Consider the following 21,815-nt stretch of genomic DNA (forward strand, 5'->3'; position numbering starts at 1 on the left):
CATTCATCACATTGGTTGAGAGATGGAAAACTGTCAGCCTTACATAAAAAACAAATCATTTCAATTGCATCAATGAAACATGTTGGAATCCTAAGCTAGTCCTTATCCATAGATCTCAGGTCTCCTACTGTTTTCCGTAGCAAAGTAAAGTACAGGTCCTGGCCCTGGCCAAAAAACGTTCACCTGTTTTGTGAGATATATATAAAAAAAAAAAAAGCTAAATTGAAAAATTCTATAATAAGAATAATAGAGGATCTACATTTTTAATAGATTATTCTGAGATTGGTTTTAAACTGTACAGTTCTGAAAGAGTTTTATTTTCTGTAAGGGTTAGGTTAAATAAAGCTGAAACCTCAAAGCACTCTGTACATTAAGAAAAAGTAAGCAACTATCACAGCTCATCAATTTATTGTAGATTTTTATTTTCAAACCTTGCTTTAAACTTTAAACTACTTTACTTCATACTGCGTACTGTCTCTGTAAGGTTACATGTTAACCACCTCACATCACAATATTGGTGCAAGATATGTTTTGTCAGGAAATTATAACCAAGTATCACAGTTTTATCTATATCTGCAACATACACCATGGAAAGTGTAATGCTGGGTCATTATTCATGCTGCATTTCTCTTCTCTTGCCCACACATGATAGGGGGCTGAACTTGCCAAGGTAGAGGCTAGCTATACAGAAAGAATTCACTTAGTAAAAAACTGAACACATGATTAGAAAAGGTTTTCTACTAAATAGGTTGCATATGTGATTTTAGTGGTTAAAATGCCATGTCATTAATGGGATCATCATTTGAATATTGAGTAAGGGTCTACTAAACTGAGCATGCACTCATCCTGAAACAGAGCACAGTTTGTGCAATATAGAAGTACACACAAACACGAGGGTTACTGCTTTTAGTAACTTTTTCTCCCTGAAAGTGAAAAAATACCCATCTTAGTAGATTGCATAAAGACAAAAAGACACACAACAAAAAAATAATGATCTAAAGATCTAAATGAAAGGGTACATTTCTTCTCTAAATTGCAATCACGTCTTACAGTCCTTTCTACATTTTAAGGCTTATAAAGCAAACACCGTTCCAAAGTGCAATACAATATCATCCTAGAGTTTTTCTAAGAGGACAGGACTAATGGAGTGAACATTAGTCTTAATTGCATGGTAATCATTTCCCAAACTACAATATCAGTGGGAGCACGCAGCAAATAACAAGCTGCATTGAGGGATTGCTCTAGCCCGGATGGCCTGAGAGCAGGGATTAAACTGTAGAGTAGCAGCATCCTGGCCAGTGTGTATTGATCACCACTTGATTCACTGGAATCACAAAGCCACTGGCTTTAATGTTTCCCCCCAACTGCTTTCCTGTGTCTGAGGTTTGTCTGTGGAGCAGAAGTAACCTCATCCCACCAGGAACACAGACCTCAAAGACAAAGCTATGGGTAATTCAGCTTTGGCTGACTCACAAGCAATGGTGGCAGAGGGTAAGGTCTCTTTTTCTGGAATGACACACTTCTGCACTGCCATCTACAGATGCTTTGAATCACTTTGGAATGCTGAACAGAGATCAGTGCAATGGGTCACTCTCCATTAGAGACTAGAGAAAGGGGACAGACTAGTAGTGAGACAGTGTATGATTACTAACACATATTTAGCTCACCATTAAATACAGACCTACTGACAACAAAATTTCAGCATATGTAAACATTAAAGCTGCACGTGAAACAAACCGTTCAACAGCTGTTGGCCTGCCAACATGCAGAATACAAAAAAAACCCCACTCAACTCTGAACAAGTAGTTCTACTTATTGTCAACAGACCCAGTGTCTCCTGCAGTATTTCAAATTTTTAGTACAAATCATCAATACTTCATTGTTAAATCTATCTTCAACTACAAGAGAAAAATCAATAAACACAAGTTTGCAGAAAGCGGATTTATTGTATGTAAGTTTTCAGGCAGAGCTCACATAACAGCCTAACGATTTGTCTTGATTGCCATTACTGTACTGTCATATATACTGTCATTTTGAATGACAAAACAAACAGAGATTCTTTTTAACTAATCCCAAGCACATGCACTTGGCTATTCTTCTGTCCTTCAGTAGTTCTCCTTTTCTCTCATCAGAATGCATGCTGCAGCTTCCAACCTGCCTAAGGAGTCAACAGTGTGCCAACATTACTCCATCTTTTTATTATTTACAGTCATGGATGGGTTTTGTTACTGCTATAGGGGGTTAGATTCAAGGAAAATAGATTCTCCAAAGCTCTGTGTTTTTGTCCTCTGTCTCCTCAGTCCTGAAGACAAGGCCCCACTGAGCTGATGATCAGATGGATTTACGGTGCAATCTCTGAAAGCCATTTGCTCCTGCTAGCAGAGAATCAAAGGCAAGATTTCCGGATGGCATTGGAACAGAGATTACTCAGTTTGTGCTATCTGATTGCAAACTTCCACAAGCTGTTTCCTTTTACTTCTTTCAACTTTTCCTTTGCATCTTCTGACTTGTGAAATTTAAGTTCAATGACCACATACTCACTAGGTTTCATTCTGTCAGAGACCATGCAGTATGTACACTTAAGGAAAAACTACATTGGATCAAATGTTTTAAGTTTTATTTATGAATTCAATATAATCAGTAGATCCTTTAAGTGGTGTAAGTTGTGATGTGAAGGGGGTATGGATCAAACTTGATCCAGCACATCCCCCAATTCCCTGTCAGTAGGTTGCAGTTTGGAAATTCTTTGTTCACAGCTGATGGCAAGCAATTCACAAGCCTTGTCATTTCAGATATGATCTGACACAGTCATCACTGAGTCAGTCACAAGTTTGGTTGTGCTCAAAGTTGATCAATTTTTATTTTATTTTTTATCTGTTTTTACCCCTTCCCATTTCTCCAGCACCGTACACAATGGCTACATAAAGCTCCTCTGTACTAATCAACCAACCATTATCACACCTTGTTACAAGATAGCAGTATTTTCTTCTTCTGTGAGTGGTCATAATGTTTTTATTAATCACTTTATAGGAAGTTCACAGTCTATCCACCCAAAAAGTAAAGTACGGGGTGGACCATTTATATGGATACACCGTAATAAAATGGGAATGGTTGGCGATATTAAAGTCCTGTTTGTGGCACATTAGTATATGTGAGGGGGCAAACTCCTCAAGATGGGTGGTGACCATGGTGGCCATTTAGAAGTTGGCCATCTTGGATACAACTTTTGTCTTTTCAATAGGAAGAGGGCCATGTGACACATCAAACGTATTGGTAATTTCACAAGGAAAACAATGGTGTGCTTGGTTTCAACGTAACTTTATTCTTTCATGAGTTATTTACAAGTTTCTCTTTGTTCACAGCCATCGACATGTCGAAGAGGTTAACATGTGAGGAGCGGATCGAAATTGTGTTGATATCTGGTGAACGCAGTAACCGGGTCATTGCAGCAGATTTCAATGCAAGACACCCTACGAGACCACCCATCTCCCATGCCACAGTTAGCAAACTGCTTGCTAAGTTTCGTGAAACTGGTTCAGTGTTGGATTTGCCAAAATGTGGACGCAAGAAAACTGTCACCAATGAAGAAACATCAGTGGCTGTCCTAGCTTCATTCAGCAAGAGCCCACAGCGTAGCACTCGCCGCATGTCACTGGAGAGTGGCATTAGTCAAACATCCCTTGGGCGGATATTAGCTACTCACAAATGGCACCCTTACAAACTCCAGCTACTGCAGCATCTCAACGAGGATAACCCAGATTGGCGCACAGAATTTGCAGAATGGACAAAACAAAAACTGGAACAGGATCCTCGGTTCACGCAGAAGATTTTGTTCAGTGATGAGGCAAACGTTTATGTGAATGGTGAAGTTAACAAACAAAACCACCGCTATTGGTCTGACACTAACCCACATTGGATGGATCCCTCCAAGACTGTTGGAACAACAAAAGTGATGGTTTGGTGTGGTATATGGGGTACAACGATAGTTGGAAACCTCAATGCCACTGGATATTTGAAATTGCTACATGATGATGTGTTTCCCTCTTTATGCACTGAAGTTGGCATGTTCCCTGAGTTTTTCCAGCAAGATGGTGCACCACCACATTATGGGTGCCAGGTCCGAGCATTCCTAGAGATGAACAGTTTCCTGGAAAGTGGATTGGTCGTCGTGGGCCAGTTGAATGGCCCCCAAGGTCTCCCGATCTGACCCCCTTAGACTTTTTTGGGAGAAGAGGGTTGCATTGACAATCCAACACAATGGGCAGCACATTGAACACATTTTATAAGTGGTCAGAAACTTGTAAATAACTCATGAAAGAATAAAGTTACGTTGAAACCAAGCACACCATTGTTTTTCTTGTGAAATTACCAATAAGTTTGATGTGTCACATGGCCCTCTTCCTATTGAAAAAACAAAAGATGTATCCATGATGGCCGACTTCTAAATGGCCACCATGGTCACCACCCATCTAGTTAAGTAAATAGTTTTTAAAGGTAAAATGTGGAGGGAAAATCAAAAGTAGTTAAAAATGGTCAATTATACCCTGGACCCCAGAGGGTTAAACTTTTTTTTTTTAAAGTAACGCAATAGTTACTTTTCAAGTAATTAATTACTTTTAGAATATTGTAACTCAGTTATTAACTCAGTTACTTTTTGAATTAGTACCTGTAACTATAATTAATTACTTTTTCAAAGTAACTTGCCCAACACTGTCCATGACAAACTTGTACTTTGCATTTACATGAAAACCGAGAAGGAAACAGTTCATTAAATACTCCATTTGCATTTTGATAAATGCTACCTAGCCTAATATTAAATAAAATACAGTGTAAGGTCTGTTATTTTCAACATCCAGATGAATATTAAAATCACCCATTAGATTTATTTTAATGCTGAACTGAGTATTAAATCAGATAAAAATCCTAAAGGTGTTGATTCATTGACACTATTGTATTCACTCTACTCTAACCATTTAACCATCTAACTATTTAATTGTTTTGCTCCTTTGATACAGTTATATTTTTCTGTCTTTATGATTTTCATAATTAAAATGTTTCTTGCTGGTTGGCTGCAATGTCATGGAACAATGGATGTGGATGAAGTGCAAGGTGGTGCTGGAAGCCGTGGAGAAGCCAAGGCAAATCAAGATAAAGATGCAGGTTTTCTTCAAGCACCTGATCCAGTGCTCTCTGATGGAGACTTAAAAATAAATAAATGGTAAATGGCCTGTATTTATATAGCGCTTTACTAGTCTCTAAGGACCCCAAAGCGCTTTACATATCCAGTCATCCACCCATTCACACACTGGTGATGGCAAGCTACATTGTAGCCACAGCCACCCTGGGGCGCACTGACAGAGGCGAGGCTGCCGGACACTGGCGCCACCGGGCCCTCAGACCACCACCAGTAGGCAATAGGTGAAGTGTCTTGCCCAAGGACACAACGACCAAGACTGTCCAAGCCGGGGCTCGAACCGGCAACCTTCCGATTACAAGGCGAACTCCCAACTCTTGAGCCACGATCGCCCCACTTGATGCTTCTCCTTAATAGAGGAAAGTCCTGTTCATATCAGATGCTAAATTTGTTGGCTGGCTGGATGTCCTGAGACCGTAGAATGGAATTAGGATATTTTCTTCTTAGTTTGTTTGCTTTCAAATCGTGGTCCAGGGCTCCATTCACTAGGGAGTGGAGCTCATCTGAGCCTATGGTTTGGCACTCAGTATGCTCCATGGATCTGAAGCCCAGGATTGGGCTGGTCCTGGCTGTGCCACAGCAGAATTAAGGCTACAAAAAGAAGTTTTGTAGACTATACATCCCAAATTTTCTACTTAAGAGTTTTCTGCATTCAACCCCTGGGTGGCAAGACCACACACACGGAAAGCAAAACTCCTCTACAGGTCACACCACTTTAAAACATATTTTCACACTCAAAGATCAGGTATCACATCTATGCCTGTCTCTTAAATATTCAAAACTCAAAGTAGCATGCCTTAGCTGAGTAGATATCAGATTTAGATTATGAAATACCAACTTGGGGATTTAAGAAGTCTTTAAAGAGGGGTTTCCTTATTCACATGTATTACCCATTATTTAGGAGAAAAGAGATTTGGTTGTGAAAACCCTAAAAATAGTTTGGAAGGAATTTAACAGAAAAAAGGGCCTAGTATGCCAAACCAACAAGTCTCAGAGGCACCTCCCCAAATCATCTTGAGGCAATGCATCAATCAGAACCTCCACATCAGTGGCAAATGCACTCAGCGGCCATAAAACTCCCAGATCAAGCAGTGAGCTCAGCCAAAACCAGAAAGGCTCTCCTCAGTAAACCCAAGCCCTTATCTTTGTCTCATAAAAAATAAAGAGTGTCTGAGAATATTATGATCCACTGTAACTGCTGTCCAGCCAGTTCCTCTCTGTCTTTGCTGATCACACCTCATCTTTAACATCTGGAGCAGTTTACCAAATTGTCAAGAAGAAAATTCTATTTATAATTTTCCAACATTAAGTCAATGTTAAAAATATTACTTAAAAATATACAAACAAAAACAAAAAGTGCACATTAAATGATACCTCCTACTGAACTTGTGGTTTATCAAAAGTAAAATGAACTAAATGCTCTCCATCAGACAAAACCCATTCCAATCCACCATATAAGAGCTGAAGTCCTTAGATTGACAACACTACCTAATGACAAGCACAGAGAAAATGCCCTGGAACAGTAATCCACTATTAGTTCCTTCTACTCTATTTCTTTTAAACAAACATGACATAAGACACTAATCTGTCCCTATCCACACTGTATATAGAGGGATAGATACTATGATCACTGTATTCCACTTTGCACCTCTTGACATTTTTACATTAGTTTTAATCTGGAATGGGCTACCATCAATCAGTTCACTCATATAAACTAACTCATTAGGCCACACTAAGTGGATCTTTGTTCAAGAACAAAGAAAGTAAAACTGACTTTCAAAAATACCCCTTTATACCCAAAACAATATCTTGTCACATCTTTTGAGCTTTTTGGTATAAACCACGGTTTAGTGTAATTTCACTTGAAAAAGTCCGCTCTAATAATTCAACTCATACCAAGTACAACCATTTCAACTTTTGCACTTAAACTGAAATTTAAAAAAAAACTGAGATAAGTAGAACTCGCTAAAATTAATGTAAACTAAACAAAGATGGTAATAATCTAAAAATAAAGACACGTACTAAAGAAAGGAAGTGGATTTCTATGCAAACTTCAAGATGTGATTGCAGTGAACAATAACATTTATATATAGAACTAAATGCATTGTGTTTGTAAACGACCTCTAGTTTGTAAAATGAATGTCAAAAACAAGTTGACAACATTTTTTCTATTACCATACTTTCTGCTCTACAAGTCCTCATTACAGCTTATTTTAAGCAATTACACTGTCAGCAGGAGCTGTAATCTCCAACTGCTGCTAAACGCCAAAATTTCCACATTTGCTGGAAACTATAATTGTGAGCTGCTCTTAGTGCTTTGCAGATGGGTCCTATTGAGCAATCTGAACATCCCTAATATTACCCAGTTCCTCTCAAGGGGAAACACGAACATTAAAAAGGTCCAAATAATTCCGGTCAAATTACACCGGCCTTAATGAACTTCAAAAGATGTGCGGATGTTTTTACAGGCCGGGACTCAGGCTTTAACAGTAATTATGAAAACAAACCATATTAATGATATCATTTATCATTTCCACACTTTGGCCGCATGAGGCCCACCATAATGTTTCTGTCTCTACTGGACTACAGTTAAAATATTATAATTTCCATACACAGATCTACTTTATTCATTTCTTTTCAAAAATCCTGTGGACCATCACCCAAATTACATAAGAGTTTCAGTGAGAATGGTTATGGCCTATGTCAAAGTCCCTGCAAGCCTGCTACAACCTAGCCAAGGTCTAAGATGTGAATTAACATGAGATCTAGAGTATTTGCTAAAGGATTAAACACGTATTTCTGTGAGACCAGTGTTGCTGTCAGTCTACTGATGTTTAAGTTGTAATAAAGATAAAACAAAGGAAAGTACAATAATAACAACAACAACAACAACTACTACTATTATTATTTTTAAGCAATATAAATGTAAAACATGAAAAGGAAGCTGGCTTCATTTTCTTGGCTTAAGAACACAGTAGTCAGCCTCCTGCCTCCCGCCAGTATAGGAGAAAACTGCAGTGGCTCATTTAAATTCCACATACTAGAAGGATTTCTGCTGTAAGTCTGGCTTTACTCCAAATTATGTCTCTTGGGTGTACATACCACTGAATAATTTGTCCAAATGTCATTTGCAATTCCCCAAAAATCTTTTCTTCACTGGAAGCTTTTAGAAAACATCTGTAACAAATACTTGTTTTGAGACCATAAGCATTACACCAGTACCGGTACTGGTACATGACCTTAAGCTGTGTACGAAGCATAAAGACAAAGTTTAAATTTCCACTGAACTAGAAACCTGATCGCATGAGCAGTAGCCACCTGCATACTATGATATTTACCATTAGTTCTAGGCAGCTCAAGCTCATGTGTTACAAATCTTTTTTGCTGCAGTCTATATAATTAGCTGTAATTGACTTCCCTTGAAATGTGTTTCTTCTGGGACATCTGGCCTTGAAACTTCAACCTTCCCATAAAGGGCCGCACTGAGCTACACTTTCGATTTTTAAAGCTGCATGGGTGGCAAATTTAGAGCCAGACTTTGCTGTAAAAATAAATTTCAAAAATACCTCTCATAAAACATTCTTTAAAAAATTTAAATATTTGTAACTAAACCAAACAAAGCAATAGAAAAATATTCCCCTTAAGATAATTCTCCTTAGATTTATATCCACAATGATGTAGGACAGAGCTTCAAGTCACACTTCCTTTCTTACAGATTTTATATTATATTGACTACAAGGACAAAACCAAGCAGTTACAAAGGCTATTATTGTGCAATCAATCTGACAGAGATGCAAAAGACTATCAGCTTTTTCTGAATGTGATTCCAAGTCTTCTAAGTGTCACGAGAAATTGTTTGAAAACAAAAACAGGACATGCTAAAAATGGAGGCAGCCAAGTAGTAAATAGCACTGGTCAAGTTAAAGAAAGTTGCCTCTTAATTTTGAGTTCCTTGAATTCTTCAGGTCAGTGGTCAATGAACCATCTCTCTCTTTTTTAAGAAAAATCATACTGAGTGAGATAGCTGTGCTTGTGTCAGGGAAAAATCATGAAAAAAAATTCCTCGAAGCAATTACTAGTCGATACTTTATGATGGAATTAGGGATGCACTGATCTGGACTGTACTGGCCAATATTTGCCTTGCTTACTGCCATTGAAATACCAGCAGATAGGCTGATATTCAGCAATGGCAGTTACTGATTCCTATGTGTTGTATCCCATCAAAACTTTATTAAATTGTATGACTGAATGTGTAATAGTGTGATAAACAGCAGAAATGTATTCGCTTATTTAAAACGATAACTTCTTTGCTTTCCTGGCATCGACTATCCCAAAGCCTCACACATCGGTGCATCCCTAATTGTGGTAGTTTGGATGAAAATACACCTGCAGTCCCAAGATTGTGAAGTGTGTTGTTTCAACTAAAACCAATAAAAGTTTTATATATGTATAAAAATTTATTGACGTACAAAAAAAACTTACATTACTTATTGACTCACTTTATGAAGCAATATAAACAGCGATGACTAAATCACTTTTGTGTTACATGTTTATGTGTTTCCACAAAGATGCTAACAATCCAGCAGAAATCCAGCTCACCTCTACTTTATTTAACCAGTGAACAAAATTAAGATCTGGCTGCTTAGTCTGGTTGCACATACATTGAGCTTGAGACCCACTCTGGGCTTTGGGATCTTTAGTAATACTTATCATACTTTCAGTAAAGGAATATGCTGAGTTGTCCTGCTATGAATAAGCTGTTTCCTAACAATCTCAAGCACGACCAAACAATGGGTTATTTCTCCAAATTCATGGATTATTTCATCATTTTCTTGGTTTATATTGCAATGGCACACAATGGCACCACTCCCAAGCTGGCAACACAGTAAAGAGTGTTGCCAATTTATTCCCCAAAAGCATTTTACATCATTGTTTTGAATAGCAAACATATTTTGCGTCAGTGAGGCATCAGTTTGTTTGCTTCTGGTTTCTTGGTTTGCTTTTTTTTTTTCAATGCATTTTTCATTAGAGTAAATAAACATGAGTAAGAAAAGGAAAAACGCAACTGCTGCTTAGCTGTGTCAAATTAACATTCGATTTTACACAAAGTCAGAATTAAAGAAGATGGCTTTAATTGTACAGCAGAGTAAAGCCTGCTGCACTAAAAATGTCAGCATGTTTTTAAACAAAGGCCATTACGAAATTTCTTGGAAACACATGGAGAAAGGGAATGGGAAAGCTTAACTTTGGCATGAGGAGGACTCTCACATAAATAACAGGAAGATCTGGCTAGCCCTGTTTTGGCTGTGTATAGAATCAAGAATAACATCTTTCTCATACCAAAAAAAGAAAATGAAAAGAAAAAAACTAACCTGGGCACCATCCCTTAGCTTCAGGATGCACTCCATGGTGTTGATGGTGATAACTACAGGCTCTGAGCCCAGCTTGGTCCAAGGTACATGGATACGTAGCTCATGGATATGACCACTCATGAATGTAAAAGGCAGTTTCAACTCCTGTGGATATAAAAGGAGTTACAAGAAAGAAAGGAAAAAAACAACAGCCAGCTAGAAATAAACAACACTAGAATAATATGGATAAAGGTGCCAATACGAGGTAGAGGCTTCGAGAACATTTTGAATCTTCATCCATCCATTTTTCAAACAGCACTTTGAAGCTAATATTTGTAGACGAGTAGATAGTAAAAACAATAGCTACAGATTACATACTGGTCACGCTTCTAACAATATAAGTCAGATATTTTCAGAGGCAGGCAAATCACTGTTCTGCATCTTGAACTACTCTGTGTGAGAATGAGTCCCATGAAACCAGACTGCCTACACACAGGCTTCACATGCTTTCTGTGCAAGTCTGAGCCAAAAAATTAATAGCCAAACATTTTTCTGAGGGAAAAGCTGTCATGGATTTACAGTATGTCTGCTTTATAACCCCCACAATGTTTCACCAAATATTATATTAAGATGATCTCAGATTGCACATTTGAGAGGAGGTACTGTCCAAATGAAATGGAATAAAATAAATGCAAAGGTAGGACAATTTCCAAAGTTTTGACACAGCATTACAGACAAATCTCAATCCTAACACAATTCCCACTGTCGGATAGCTTGAAGCTGCTTCCAATAAGAACTTTCATCACAATCTCTTTGGGTTACGCAGTGTTTTGGTCTGCTCTTCAGCAGCAGTCAGAACCCACTCAAAAGAAAAGAAAATCCTTTTAACTGGTGGCAGATTGATCTAATCCAGACATGACATGAGTAAAAGAGAACACTGTCAAAATAACACTGCAGAGCAAAATATCAAAGTAAATCTGGTAAAATTCTTCTGAAATGACAGCAAGAAGATGCTGTTAGTGCCTGACTAAACAGCACTGTAGCGTTTTCTTTCACTCTAGTCAAGGCAATACAATGGAGAATAGCTGCAGACATAATATGGCAACTTTTTTGTAGGGTGTATGTGCCTGCATAACCAAGGTTTATAAACGAAACTCTACAATTTGTTTATAGTAAGTAAAATACAAAACTACATTCTGAATATATATGTAGGAAGTGGGCATTTATATTTTAAATATTCCCATCATTTTAACCTCACGTCAGTTTTATAAAGAAAGGTTCAAAGCAAAAGCTAGATTTAACTTTTAGTACCTGCTCCAGTACATCCAACTTCAAGTCCAGCTTGCTCAGCACCACATCACCGCCCCACAGAGAGAGCTGCAGGTCAGATGGCTTCAGATTCTTGATGTACTTGTTTACATAGCTCATCAGGAGCGGTGTGACATAAGACTCCAACATCTTGTCCTTGTTCTGTGTACACAATGAACAAAACAAAAAAACATGGTAATATCATTTGACTGTGTTAACATCCTTTTGCCATTATATATCTCGGTCACTAAACTAATGGTGCTCGTTCTAAACTAATTACAAAGAATATGTATTTCTTAAGAGTGTTATTTTGATGTCATAGCCTAAAAGCACAGCTCTAATTAATAATTGTCATTGCTAAAGCAGAAGTAGTGTGCATGTTAGCTAAGTGGAATATGTCATAAAAATATATATAATAATATCATATTTATTATATGTATAAAGCCATAATTTAAGATATTGGCTATGCTTGAACATTTCTTTTTATGACAGGTCCAAACACAACATTATAACCTCTTATCCAACTTGCAAACTGTGGAAGTACTGGCCGTTTCACACAAACCTCAAGCTGTTTTTTGTTACAGTTCAACAAACTGATGTCAGAATGAACTGGCACTCCTAATGGCATAAATACCATATTGGCATCCAATAACTAATCCAACTGTGTGTAATTTATAGAAAGGTTGTACAGGTTTTGGTTAATAAACTTAATTAGATGTAAAGACAGTTCTAATTACGCTGACTTCTCATCAACGCAAATTTTAACCTTAAATGAAATTCACCGGAATGTCTAGCTTCCTTGCTAAAGTGCCTTCATTCCACATAACGGGGAAGCCCAGGAGCAATTATGTACTGCATTTGCAAATTAATTCCAATGTAACTAAAAATAACTTCAACAGCGACGCTATGTCGTATCTTATAGTAATACATTTAACTTACTGTGGAGCACTTAGCCAGGGAGGCTAGCTCTTTCCTCCTGTCATTTAAGTGATACACAACAGCAGCGAAGCAAAGAAGCTAGGCTAAGTGATTAGAAGAAGTCGCTATAACTTCGTTTCAGCTGGCTAAACTGGCTAGCCACAAGTCAAATAGAGAAAAGACTCTATTTACCTGACTCCCACTTGTATCCTGTTGGTTTTTGTTTAATTCTACGTTTAATAAAAGATGTTCATCCCGTTATCTAACGTTAGCCATAACGCCGAACTGCAAGAGTCGAAACGTCATCGGTAAACACCAACGCGGCTTCCGTATGCTTGGTGTTGCGTTTTTCAGTAGGAAATTTGCGTTTCGAAGGTAGATTTACATACACAACGTATAAACATAAGTAACTCAAGAGAAATTTCATTTGTGATTTGATCAGTTAACAGGCATTATCTTCTTCGGTTACAGCAACTCCGGATGTTTCCATACCGTCAGGTTTTGATATAACAAATACCTTTGTTCCTATTAAAACGAACGAGTGTCTACAAATCCGGACTCTCTAACAAGTACAGGAAGGGATCTCTTCGCATAATAATCGTCATCGCTTAAGCACGCCCCTACCCTTTTTATGGCAGCGGAAGCTCACCTTTGCCGAAAGAGCGATCGCGTGAACCTCACAGTGCTCAGCATAGTGAATGTGTATTCTTGATTATAATTTTCTATAATTTTTATTTTTTTTGTTATAATGTAACAAAATGTTCTTATTTACCATCTTAGTCCATAAGAGTTTCAATTTCAACCTTCTGGGACCTGTCATTGCAGAAGTCAATGAAAGTGAATAGTGGAGACGATAAGAAAATTAGGTTTGCATTTCACACAGGGAAACTGTGCGGATTTTAAGCATCTCATCATTTATCTCAACTCTAAATATATCTCAACTGCCAGAGTAACACAGGCCTATATCTGGAGGTTAGGTGAAATTTACCAACGCAGACACACTGTGACATGATAAATATCTTACATACTGGAATTTAAAATGAAGAAGAATATACTGAGGGCAACGAAAATATTCTAAAATGTAAACCATTTCTGTCTTTCACGGATCTCGGTTTTTTTTAGGGTCACTGGTTATTTTTCAGACATGAAACGTAATAATGTCAACGGACAACTGTATGAATTGCATAAAAGAACGGGTTAGACTCAACCTTTATCGCACTGTCACTTGAACACCTTTGCTGAGAAATGATCTTGCTAATTTGTGCGTCCAAGGAGTTCGTTGACAGATAAAATATTTCTTTTATAATTTTTTTTAGTCGTAATGTTGAGTTATGTTGCTCCAGTGGTTAAGTAAGCAATCTTGTCATATTTAAAGTGAACAGCAGTCATAACATACAAGGAAAAAATGCAAATTATAGCAGTTTTATAGCTTAATAAACAACAAAAATCCAACTTCACCCTGCCGTCAGTATATTTCACGTCTTCATGTTTGCATGTTTGTTTGTTTGATTTATTTATTTAATCACCTATCTTTGAGATCAGACCATCATCTGTCTTTTTTTTCGTGATGAAACCTTTAAAAAAGTGTCTTCCGCAGGCCGCACATAGGGTCAGAAGCACTGCAGATATGAGGTCTGGCCTGTAGTGGCCTGTAGTCCGGACCGGCTCTCGTCTGCTGTAAAGCTTCATGAGGATACAGTCCACATAAGTCGGTCAAGGATGACGATCGCCCTGTGACCGGCCACGCTTTGCCAACTATGCGTAAGTGTGTCAGAGTCAAGTGGTCACCCACAGTTAATGTTACTATTCTGAAGTCCTTTCTGGCCAGGATGCTTTAAATTAATACAGAAAAATATCTGATATCAAGTTATCTCACTTCTTAGACCAGCAGGTTGAATCTGGAATCCAAAGGAAACCAGCGTACTGTGCCACAATCCAAGTCTTTAAAGCCAGAGATAAATTAGGAATCTTCTGTTGTTATTCTCCACGAATGATATGTTCCACGTAAACTGCCTAAATTAGTGGTTTTCCACTACAGCATTTCAGTTGAGGCTATCAAAGATTTATTTCGGGTTAAAAATAAAGGGTTTTTTGCTAAATACTTACAGCAATACATGGATTAACTAAACAATTAATTAAACAGTATTAAATAAATACTTCTTTAGAAAGGCTAAACGGCTTTGTTCAAGCACATATAAAAATGTATATTTCCACTGAGGAGGACAAGAATGGCAGAAATTTACTTTCAAATTAAACTGCATATTGTAACAGATATTTTGCATTTATTCTTATTAGTCGGTTCCTGCATTATGTTACATCTGTTGTCGAGGCGTCAAAATGTTTCTTTTTTCATTTGTTTTTTTCTTGTTTATTAAAATGGATAACAATTTGTTTCATAAACGTTTATTACAAATTCAAACAAATTATGTTCAAATATATTCTAAACATATATATATGTGTATATGTATGTATGTATATATATATATATATCAAACATTATTATTATTATTATTACATGACCTTTTTGTGTGTGTGTTTTTCATATTATATAGTTTTCAGATTGAATTTTTTTATGTTTTACTAATGAATTATGTTTTTATGTGATTGTCAAACAGCTCAAATACTTTCCTCCTTCTTTTTTAATTTTTTTTATGAGCTCGCTGGAGACGTCGCACTTTGTTGTCTTTCCTTTTAGAAAATAATTAGGAAAATCCTAGCCCGCAGTGCGCAATAAAACGGGCCTTAGTTAATGGCCTTTCAGCAGCAATGAACGCACTTTTAAATCTCCTGATGTTATTGTAACCACTTGTTCCAGACCCTATTTTCGAGCCCATTAGAAATAAATGCTACTTTTTCGTGCAATTAATTGCACCGTAAGGTGAAAATCAAGTTTCAGGCGAGCAGTCAGTAGCCACCGCTGGCTCTTGAAACGGGGACACAAAGGGCCCGAAGGCCAGATAACACCGAGAGACACAGAGATGAGGAGAGAGTCAGAGGAGAGAATCTCGCTTTGACTTCACCAAATGATAAAAAAAAAAACAAAAAAAAACACCCAACACATTATAGACGAGCTCGTCCGGTCACAGGCAGCAGGCTTGGTGGTTAATCAGTGGTCGGTCAAAGTTTAGTTGGATGAAATCCAGATCTTGGTGGGTTTTTCTGTGTATCTACGCAAAATTTAAACCACAGTGTAAATGAGTTCTTACAAAACGCTCTCCATTTTTGCTTGAGGCTATTTGTGGCTATTTGCCTCTGTATCTATGAAGCGCCTTGAGCCGACTTTTGTTGTGATTTGGCGCTATATAAATAAAATTGAATTGAATCATAAGGACCTGAGAAATAATCTTTGTATATATATTTTTTAATTCATAAAATTAGTCTATGGCGCATATAGGTCCAAAAATTAAACTAGGAGACTCACGTCAGGCCCATTAGACGTCAGCAGCTGAGTGGTACAGGTGTTTTACATTTCGAATATGGCTCGGTAACACAGCAGGTTCTTAAAAACATTTCTGAACCACCATCTGAGGACAGACGCAGACACACGGCTGCGTGAAAATGCCTTCTTAGCGCTGATGGTTCCTTCTGCCGTTTTGCAGGTCACTTATGATGTCAGAGGTGATCTAGATAAAGACATGTGATATGGCCGCTAATGCGGCTAATATAATACTGATCAGCCTCTGTAGAGGACATGTAGCCTAAGATAATAATAGAGGCTAATAATTCTGAGACGTACAGACACTGAGAGGTGGTTGGCAGACAGTGCGTAATGACTGACCGTTACATGGTCGTAACTTTTATTCGAAGAAAAATCATTGTAAACTTTATGATCAATTATCACCCGCGATGGCACACAGGATTGTGCTTATGAAGTTATGCTCTTTTCCAGGAGCTAAAGACGTCCTCGGGGCTTTCTGTCATGTGGTGTTTCCTGCTAACTCCCTGCTAAAAAGCCCAACACGTCCGCCACATAAGCTCTCACTGCCCGCCGGCTGTAAACATACAGACTATTAACTTGATGACCATGGTAAAAGATTTCACCTAAATATTGCTTTTTGGGCTGTAACACTGTGTCCTCTGTTTCGTGGCAGTGAAAATGAGAAATAAAAACGGGGGGAAATCCAAATGTATCATGGAAATATTTATTTCTAAAATACAATTTAACATACTTTAAATTTATGACTGTTTTTTTGACAACTTTACCATTTCAAGGTCAGAAAAAGAACATTAAAAACACAACAACAACAACATGAGCAACAACATTATGTACATTTGATATTTACAGGTGGTGTGAAAGTTGGACATGGCACTGGCTCCGCTGTTGTTCCGCTTGAGGTGCAACCAAATCCCACTCTAAAACGTGCTGAAGTAAACATGTCCTCACTTGGAGATTGTCCTTGATCCAAAAGAAAAATGTCGCTGATTTGTCTTTCTGCGTTTTGTCCATTGTTATTTTTGTTTCTCCAGGCTAGTAGTCCTGATGTGGGCTGTGCGTCAAACTGTGCCGTCGCAAGTCACAGTTGCGCCGAAACACCTTTCCGCAGCGGCCACAGCTGTAGGGCTTGATGTCTGTATGGGTGAGAAGGTGAGTTTTCAGGTTACTTCTTTGATTAAAGGTTCTTCCGCATGTGGGGCATTTGTGTGGAGATTCCTGTTTAGATTTAAAGCAAGCAAAGGATTATTGCCTTTAATTGGATAGAAGGTCTATCAGTTCAATCTTTCAATAATCTGATAAATCCACTGTCGTGTCAGATCTAATTTACTTGTTTGCATATTATTTTTTATTTTTATTGTATTATTTTCTGTGGATCTCTGACTCACATTTTTTTTTTAAATTTAGTGATAGGTTTTGTGAGGCTTTCTTTTTCCACCCCCATGCATGCAGTAGACAGGTGAATTATGATCAGAGAGTATCACACGTTAAAGGTCGCGTTAAGATTCTGAGCTTACCTGCATGTGTAAGGTTTTATGGACGGCTAGAGTTCGAGACTGACAGAATCCCTTCCCACATTCTTGACATTTGAACGGTTTTTCCTTGGAGTGGATGTATCTGTAAAACAGAAATGACACTTAATCAATGTCCGCTCATGCACGAAGTTACTTGTAAATGTTACAGAGCCCACAGTCACAGAGCCGAAAATCTCCACTGTGCAAGTTATGAATGTCCAACTTAATGCTGAAAAGTGCTTTAGCGCCCTCGTGGAGAAGTTTTAGGGAACAGGCCTGCTTGCATTTTATAGCACAAATTAAGGAATATAATTTTAATGGCCGGTTCTGGAGAGGCTATTAACTTAAATCGAGATATCTGAGACTTAAAATCACAAATCACCATTGCTGCTGGAAATTGCTGACCCCCTCGTCCTAACCCAGTGCGCATAATATCCCATAAATCCGTCTTACCTGTGGTCTCTGAGATGGTCTTGTCTTCTGAAAGCCTTGTGGCAAATGTCACAAGTATAGGGCCTCTCATCTGTGTGGGTCCTCTCGTGGATTAAGAGGTTGTAGGACTTGGTAAAATGCCTGCCGCAGAACTTACAAATAAATTCCTTTTTAGTCTTGGATGGTAGCCTGCCCCTGGTGGGTTTTCTGTCCGGGGACAGCTTGCTCAGCTCGGAGATGGTTCCCCCTAGTCCCGATGCCAGCTTTGCCAGGTCCGCAGCTTTCGGTGGGTCCTCCTGCGTGGCAGCGAGGGCCAGGTTCGCGAAGTCAAATCTCGGCCTGTCCTTTTGCAGCGAGGGGATGCCGTGCGCGACGGTGGCTTGCTTTGGATGGAATAACTGCGCCGCGGCGGTGAAGGGCAAAGCTGGGAAGGGAATCCGTGGGTCGACCAGACCCTGGGCGGCTGCCGTGATCGTCGACCTCAGTCCCTGCATGTGTGGGTAGCCAAGAGTCCAGTGGTTCATGTGCATGGTTTGCACGGCGCTGAGGCCGTACAGTCCCTGCAGCTGGTCAGCGGGGAAAGTGTTGACGGCCTGCAGGAAGGAGTAGTTTGTGAGCTGCAGGGCTGGGTGCAGGGGGATCGGAGCGTGCAGGGCTTTGCTCCCCATCTCGGCTCAGACCTCTGCAGAAGACGCGGTGATAACCCTGAGAATGCAGAACACACCGAACAATAAGCGTTGTGTGTTAATCCCAAGAACTGGTTATTGTGTGGAAAGAAGAACAGAGAAAATGTGACGTCTCAGTTACCGGTTATGGTAGACTACTTAAATCCACCTGTTTAAAAAGATTTTATTTTTTGAAATTGTAACTTTTCATTATTGTATTAAACTGATATAACTATGTTTTTCGCAAAGGTGAAAATACCCAGCCACCCCCTCTCCCCTTTAAACCTAATTTAGGCATATATATAATGAATTAGCTTAGTTTATTTTTTGCACCTGGTTCAACGCGAGGAAGCTGATGAATAAAACGCTCAGGTTAACGCGCAGAAGGATTGCCCTATATTAGCCTGTCCCGGCCTGCTTATAATATCTAAACCTCTGTTTTGCATAAGCGAAACCACTGAGGAAATGTAAAAACACAGTCGCCCCCCCCCCCCCGACACGGAGATGCGCTTCAAATCAAAATTTAGGAAACAAATCAGTCACCGAAAGTATAATTAAATCAAGTGGGTGTAAAACAACTCATGTGGCATCGATTAACACTGCAAATTGCAATTTCAGATCACTCTGAATGAAGCACTAAATCTCACACGAGGTAATTAGAAAGCACAGCTTGGTGTGTGTTTTAAAGTTGCAGTTAGTATTTCGCAATAAAAAAACCAAACAAAACAAACGTAAGCAGCCCGGATTTGTACAAGTCTGAAATTTAGACAGAAGAGATGAAATATACTATTAATTGAAGGAGCAAAACATACACGCTGTCTGTCTCTGATGGAAATGCATGTGCTTTTCATTTTTATTTTGGAAGAGTTAATTTTATAGGCACTTTTTTCCTTTTAAGGTTTTTTAATGTAATATTTATCTATTTATTTATTTTTTCCATATGAAGTTCCCCCCCCCCCCCTTCCCCTGGGCAAGGCAACATGGCAGCAAATGACCCCTGTGCATTTAACCTACATTTCAAAAGAATAATGTTTCCCTTAAACAAAAGCAGAAGCGAGCTCCCTCCGCTGTTTAGGACAAATGAGGTGAGCTGACAGTATAAAAATTGGCTTGTGTCTGAGTTTGTGGGGATGACAAGTTATGTTTTCCCACACAGAAAAAAGAAGATCCACCGTAGAAGTTCAAGGCTCCAGATGGTGAACGCGGGACTGGCAATAGGCCAGTTGTGCTGACCTTTAGATATGATCAAGAAAAAGAAGAAAAGCGAGCTGTGTTTAGATAGTAAAATACATCATTTAGGTATCTACACTTTTTCTTTTGTGACAGATCAAGCCAAATCATATTTTAACACAATATGTCAGAAGTCAGCCTGTCCTGAAACTGCCTCGGAGATTAAGCCATTATCCACACTTGCAGACTGTGAGTCTTGCGCACACGGTAGTCAGGGTAGCTACCGGTCGCTTGTTTCGGTCAGGTCGTTGCCTTCAGCTCTTTCTGCCTCGCTTTCCCTCTCACCGATGGTGAGGGGTTAAATATAATTTCGCACAGGTGCAGCGTGAAACACCGCGAAGGCACTTGCTGTTCTTTGCCCAGGGAGTTCGTTCAGCTTGTTCTTGTTCTCACCTTTGGACTGCGCTTACACTTCGGGAGCAGCCAAGTGTCCGGTCTTGTTCTTCGAGTCCTTGTAAGGTTCATTTTTTAAAGCTTTTCATGTGTTTATTTTTGGCAGAAGGCTTTACATTTCTATCAGTCGTGACAAGTCTTTACAAACGCGAAGATCACTGTTTGTTTTAGTAATGCTGCGCGCCGTGGACGGAGGCCAAGCAATGTCAAAGCGTGAGTGAACTGTGACCTCAAGTTAGTTAGTAATATGACGAAACAACACTCCTCTCTAGAACACTTTAAAAAAAAAAAAAGAAGAAATGTTTGGTCATTAAAAGCTGATCACTTTCTAAGAGTCTTTGAGTCTTTGCTTTAAAGCCTAGACACTAAACTTTTTCTTTTCTTTTTTTTAAGATAACAACTTCTAATATGTTGGTTTGGTTCTCCTTCCTCAGACATAAATCCTACCCTGCCAAACAGAATCTTACCCCAATAAATAGCTGCCAAAGGTCCTGCGGTATGTCAGTAATCCACAGTAACTATAGAGGCGACGAGCTCCAATAAAGCGTCGCTAAAAGTTTTCCAAGATCCAAGTCCATGAAACTTTCATGTAGCCATGCAGCCAAGTCTGATGTCTCGGACTTTTGCAGAGATGTGACAAGTTGTGAAAAAATGTGGAAAGAGGCAAAGTTTGGAGGAGAGACAGCAGCAGCGTGTGAGTCCCGTCCGGAGCTGGGGCTGGAAGTGTGCGGTTCTTCACTTTTTAGTGCTCCAGGACTCGAGCGCTCAGCCCGCCCCCCGACACGCCTCCACCCCCTCCTCTATCATTAACTCCAATGTTCCCCTCTGTTTATTTGTGTTTGGATAGCAACTAAGGCTCCAGACCATAGTAGAGGAGCGTGCTCAGTTCGACCTGCCTCCTCTGACACCTCTCATATACCATCCAGCCAAGGCTGATAGCTTCTTTTGGAGGCATGTTTGGAAGCACGGGAGGAAACCCTGAACGTTTCCCCCCACCTCACAGTTCCACGATTTTGAAAACGTGCTTTTGGATACTTGAGGAGCTTACAAGATTTTTTTTTCCTCCTTCTTTTTGAAACCATAGATCCCATTTGCGAAATGGAGGGCATATGCAAGAACCACAACATTAAATGGTTTAATTCACTGTGGTAATAATAATAATAATAATAATAATAATAATAATAATAATAATAATAATGTTAAAAAATGAGAAAGGTTTTTGATAGAAAAAGAGGAGATAAAATAAAGAGAAAGAATTCGCATTCTCAAGACAGCTGATTTGTTTTTCTTATTTTTTGGTAACTTGCGTTAAAACACCTGTACAAGGGTGCTTATTACGGTTATTACACTGTTGCAAAAACACCACAGGAATTGTTG

At 38.9% G+C, this 21,815-nt stretch overlaps 2 protein-coding genes across 8 annotated transcripts in view; both read right to left on the reverse strand.

Moving 5' to 3' along the window:
* Positions 1–13,096, reverse strand: part of vps13b (vacuolar protein sorting 13 homolog B) — a 314,335-nt gene extending 301,239 nt beyond the window's left edge. For 3 of the 4 annotated variants that reach the window (XM_026183458.1, XM_026183460.1, XM_026183461.1), the window contains exons 1-3: positions 12,964–13,096; positions 11,857–12,015; positions 10,567–10,710 (exon numbers count right to left, since the gene is read on the reverse strand). In XM_026183458.1, coding sequence (XP_026039243.1) covers positions 10,567–10,710; positions 11,857–12,003 — 291 coding nt within the window. In that variant the 5' untranslated portion in view covers positions 12,004–12,015; positions 12,964–13,096. The other variant, XM_026183459.1, reaches the window with a different exon arrangement.
* A 3,803-nt stretch (positions 13,097–16,899) lies between these two features.
* On the reverse strand, positions 16,900–21,169 carry osr2 (odd-skipped related transciption factor 2). Of its 4 annotated transcripts, none has more exons than XM_026185928.1 (4): positions 20,906–21,169; positions 18,172–18,855; positions 17,722–17,821; positions 16,900–17,422 (listed from the first exon to the last, which is right to left on the reverse strand). In XM_026185928.1, exons 2-4 carry the CDS (start codon positions 18,816–18,818, stop codon positions 17,240–17,242), a joined length of 930 nt encoding a protein of 309 aa, XP_026041713.1. In that variant the 5' UTR covers positions 18,819–18,855; positions 20,906–21,169; the 3' UTR covers positions 16,900–17,239. The 4 variants fall into 4 exon arrangements, with proteins under 4 accessions (XP_026041713.1, XP_026041717.1, XP_026041716.1 ...); XM_026185932.1 differs by having other exon boundaries at positions 16,900–17,340; positions 20,906–21,168; XM_026185931.1 differs by lacking the exon at positions 20,906–21,169 and adding an exon at positions 19,149–19,516.
* Between the last annotated feature and the right edge of the window lie 646 nt (positions 21,170–21,815).

Source organism: Astatotilapia calliptera, chromosome 11 (assembly GCF_900246225.1).
Source record: "Astatotilapia calliptera chromosome 11, fAstCal1.2, whole genome shotgun sequence".
NCBI classification, from domain to species: Eukaryota; Metazoa; Chordata; class Actinopteri; order Cichliformes; family Cichlidae; genus Astatotilapia; species Astatotilapia calliptera.

What these genes read in the sequence shown, in the direction of transcription:
- osr2 (XM_026185928.1), bottom strand. Translation starts at nt 18,818, where the DNA reads ATGGGGAGCAAAGCCCTGCACGCTCCGATCCCCCTGCACCCAGCCCTG. An exon ending in GACCATCTCAGAGACCACAG is followed by an intron (nt 17,822 to 18,171) that starts GTAAGACGGATT and finishes TCTGTTTTACAG; the next exon opens with ATACATCCACTCCAAGGAAA. An exon ending in ATAAAACCTTACACATGCAG is followed by an intron (nt 17,423 to 17,721) that starts GTAAGCTCAGAA and finishes AAATCTAAACAG; the next exon opens with GAATCTCCACACAAATGCCC.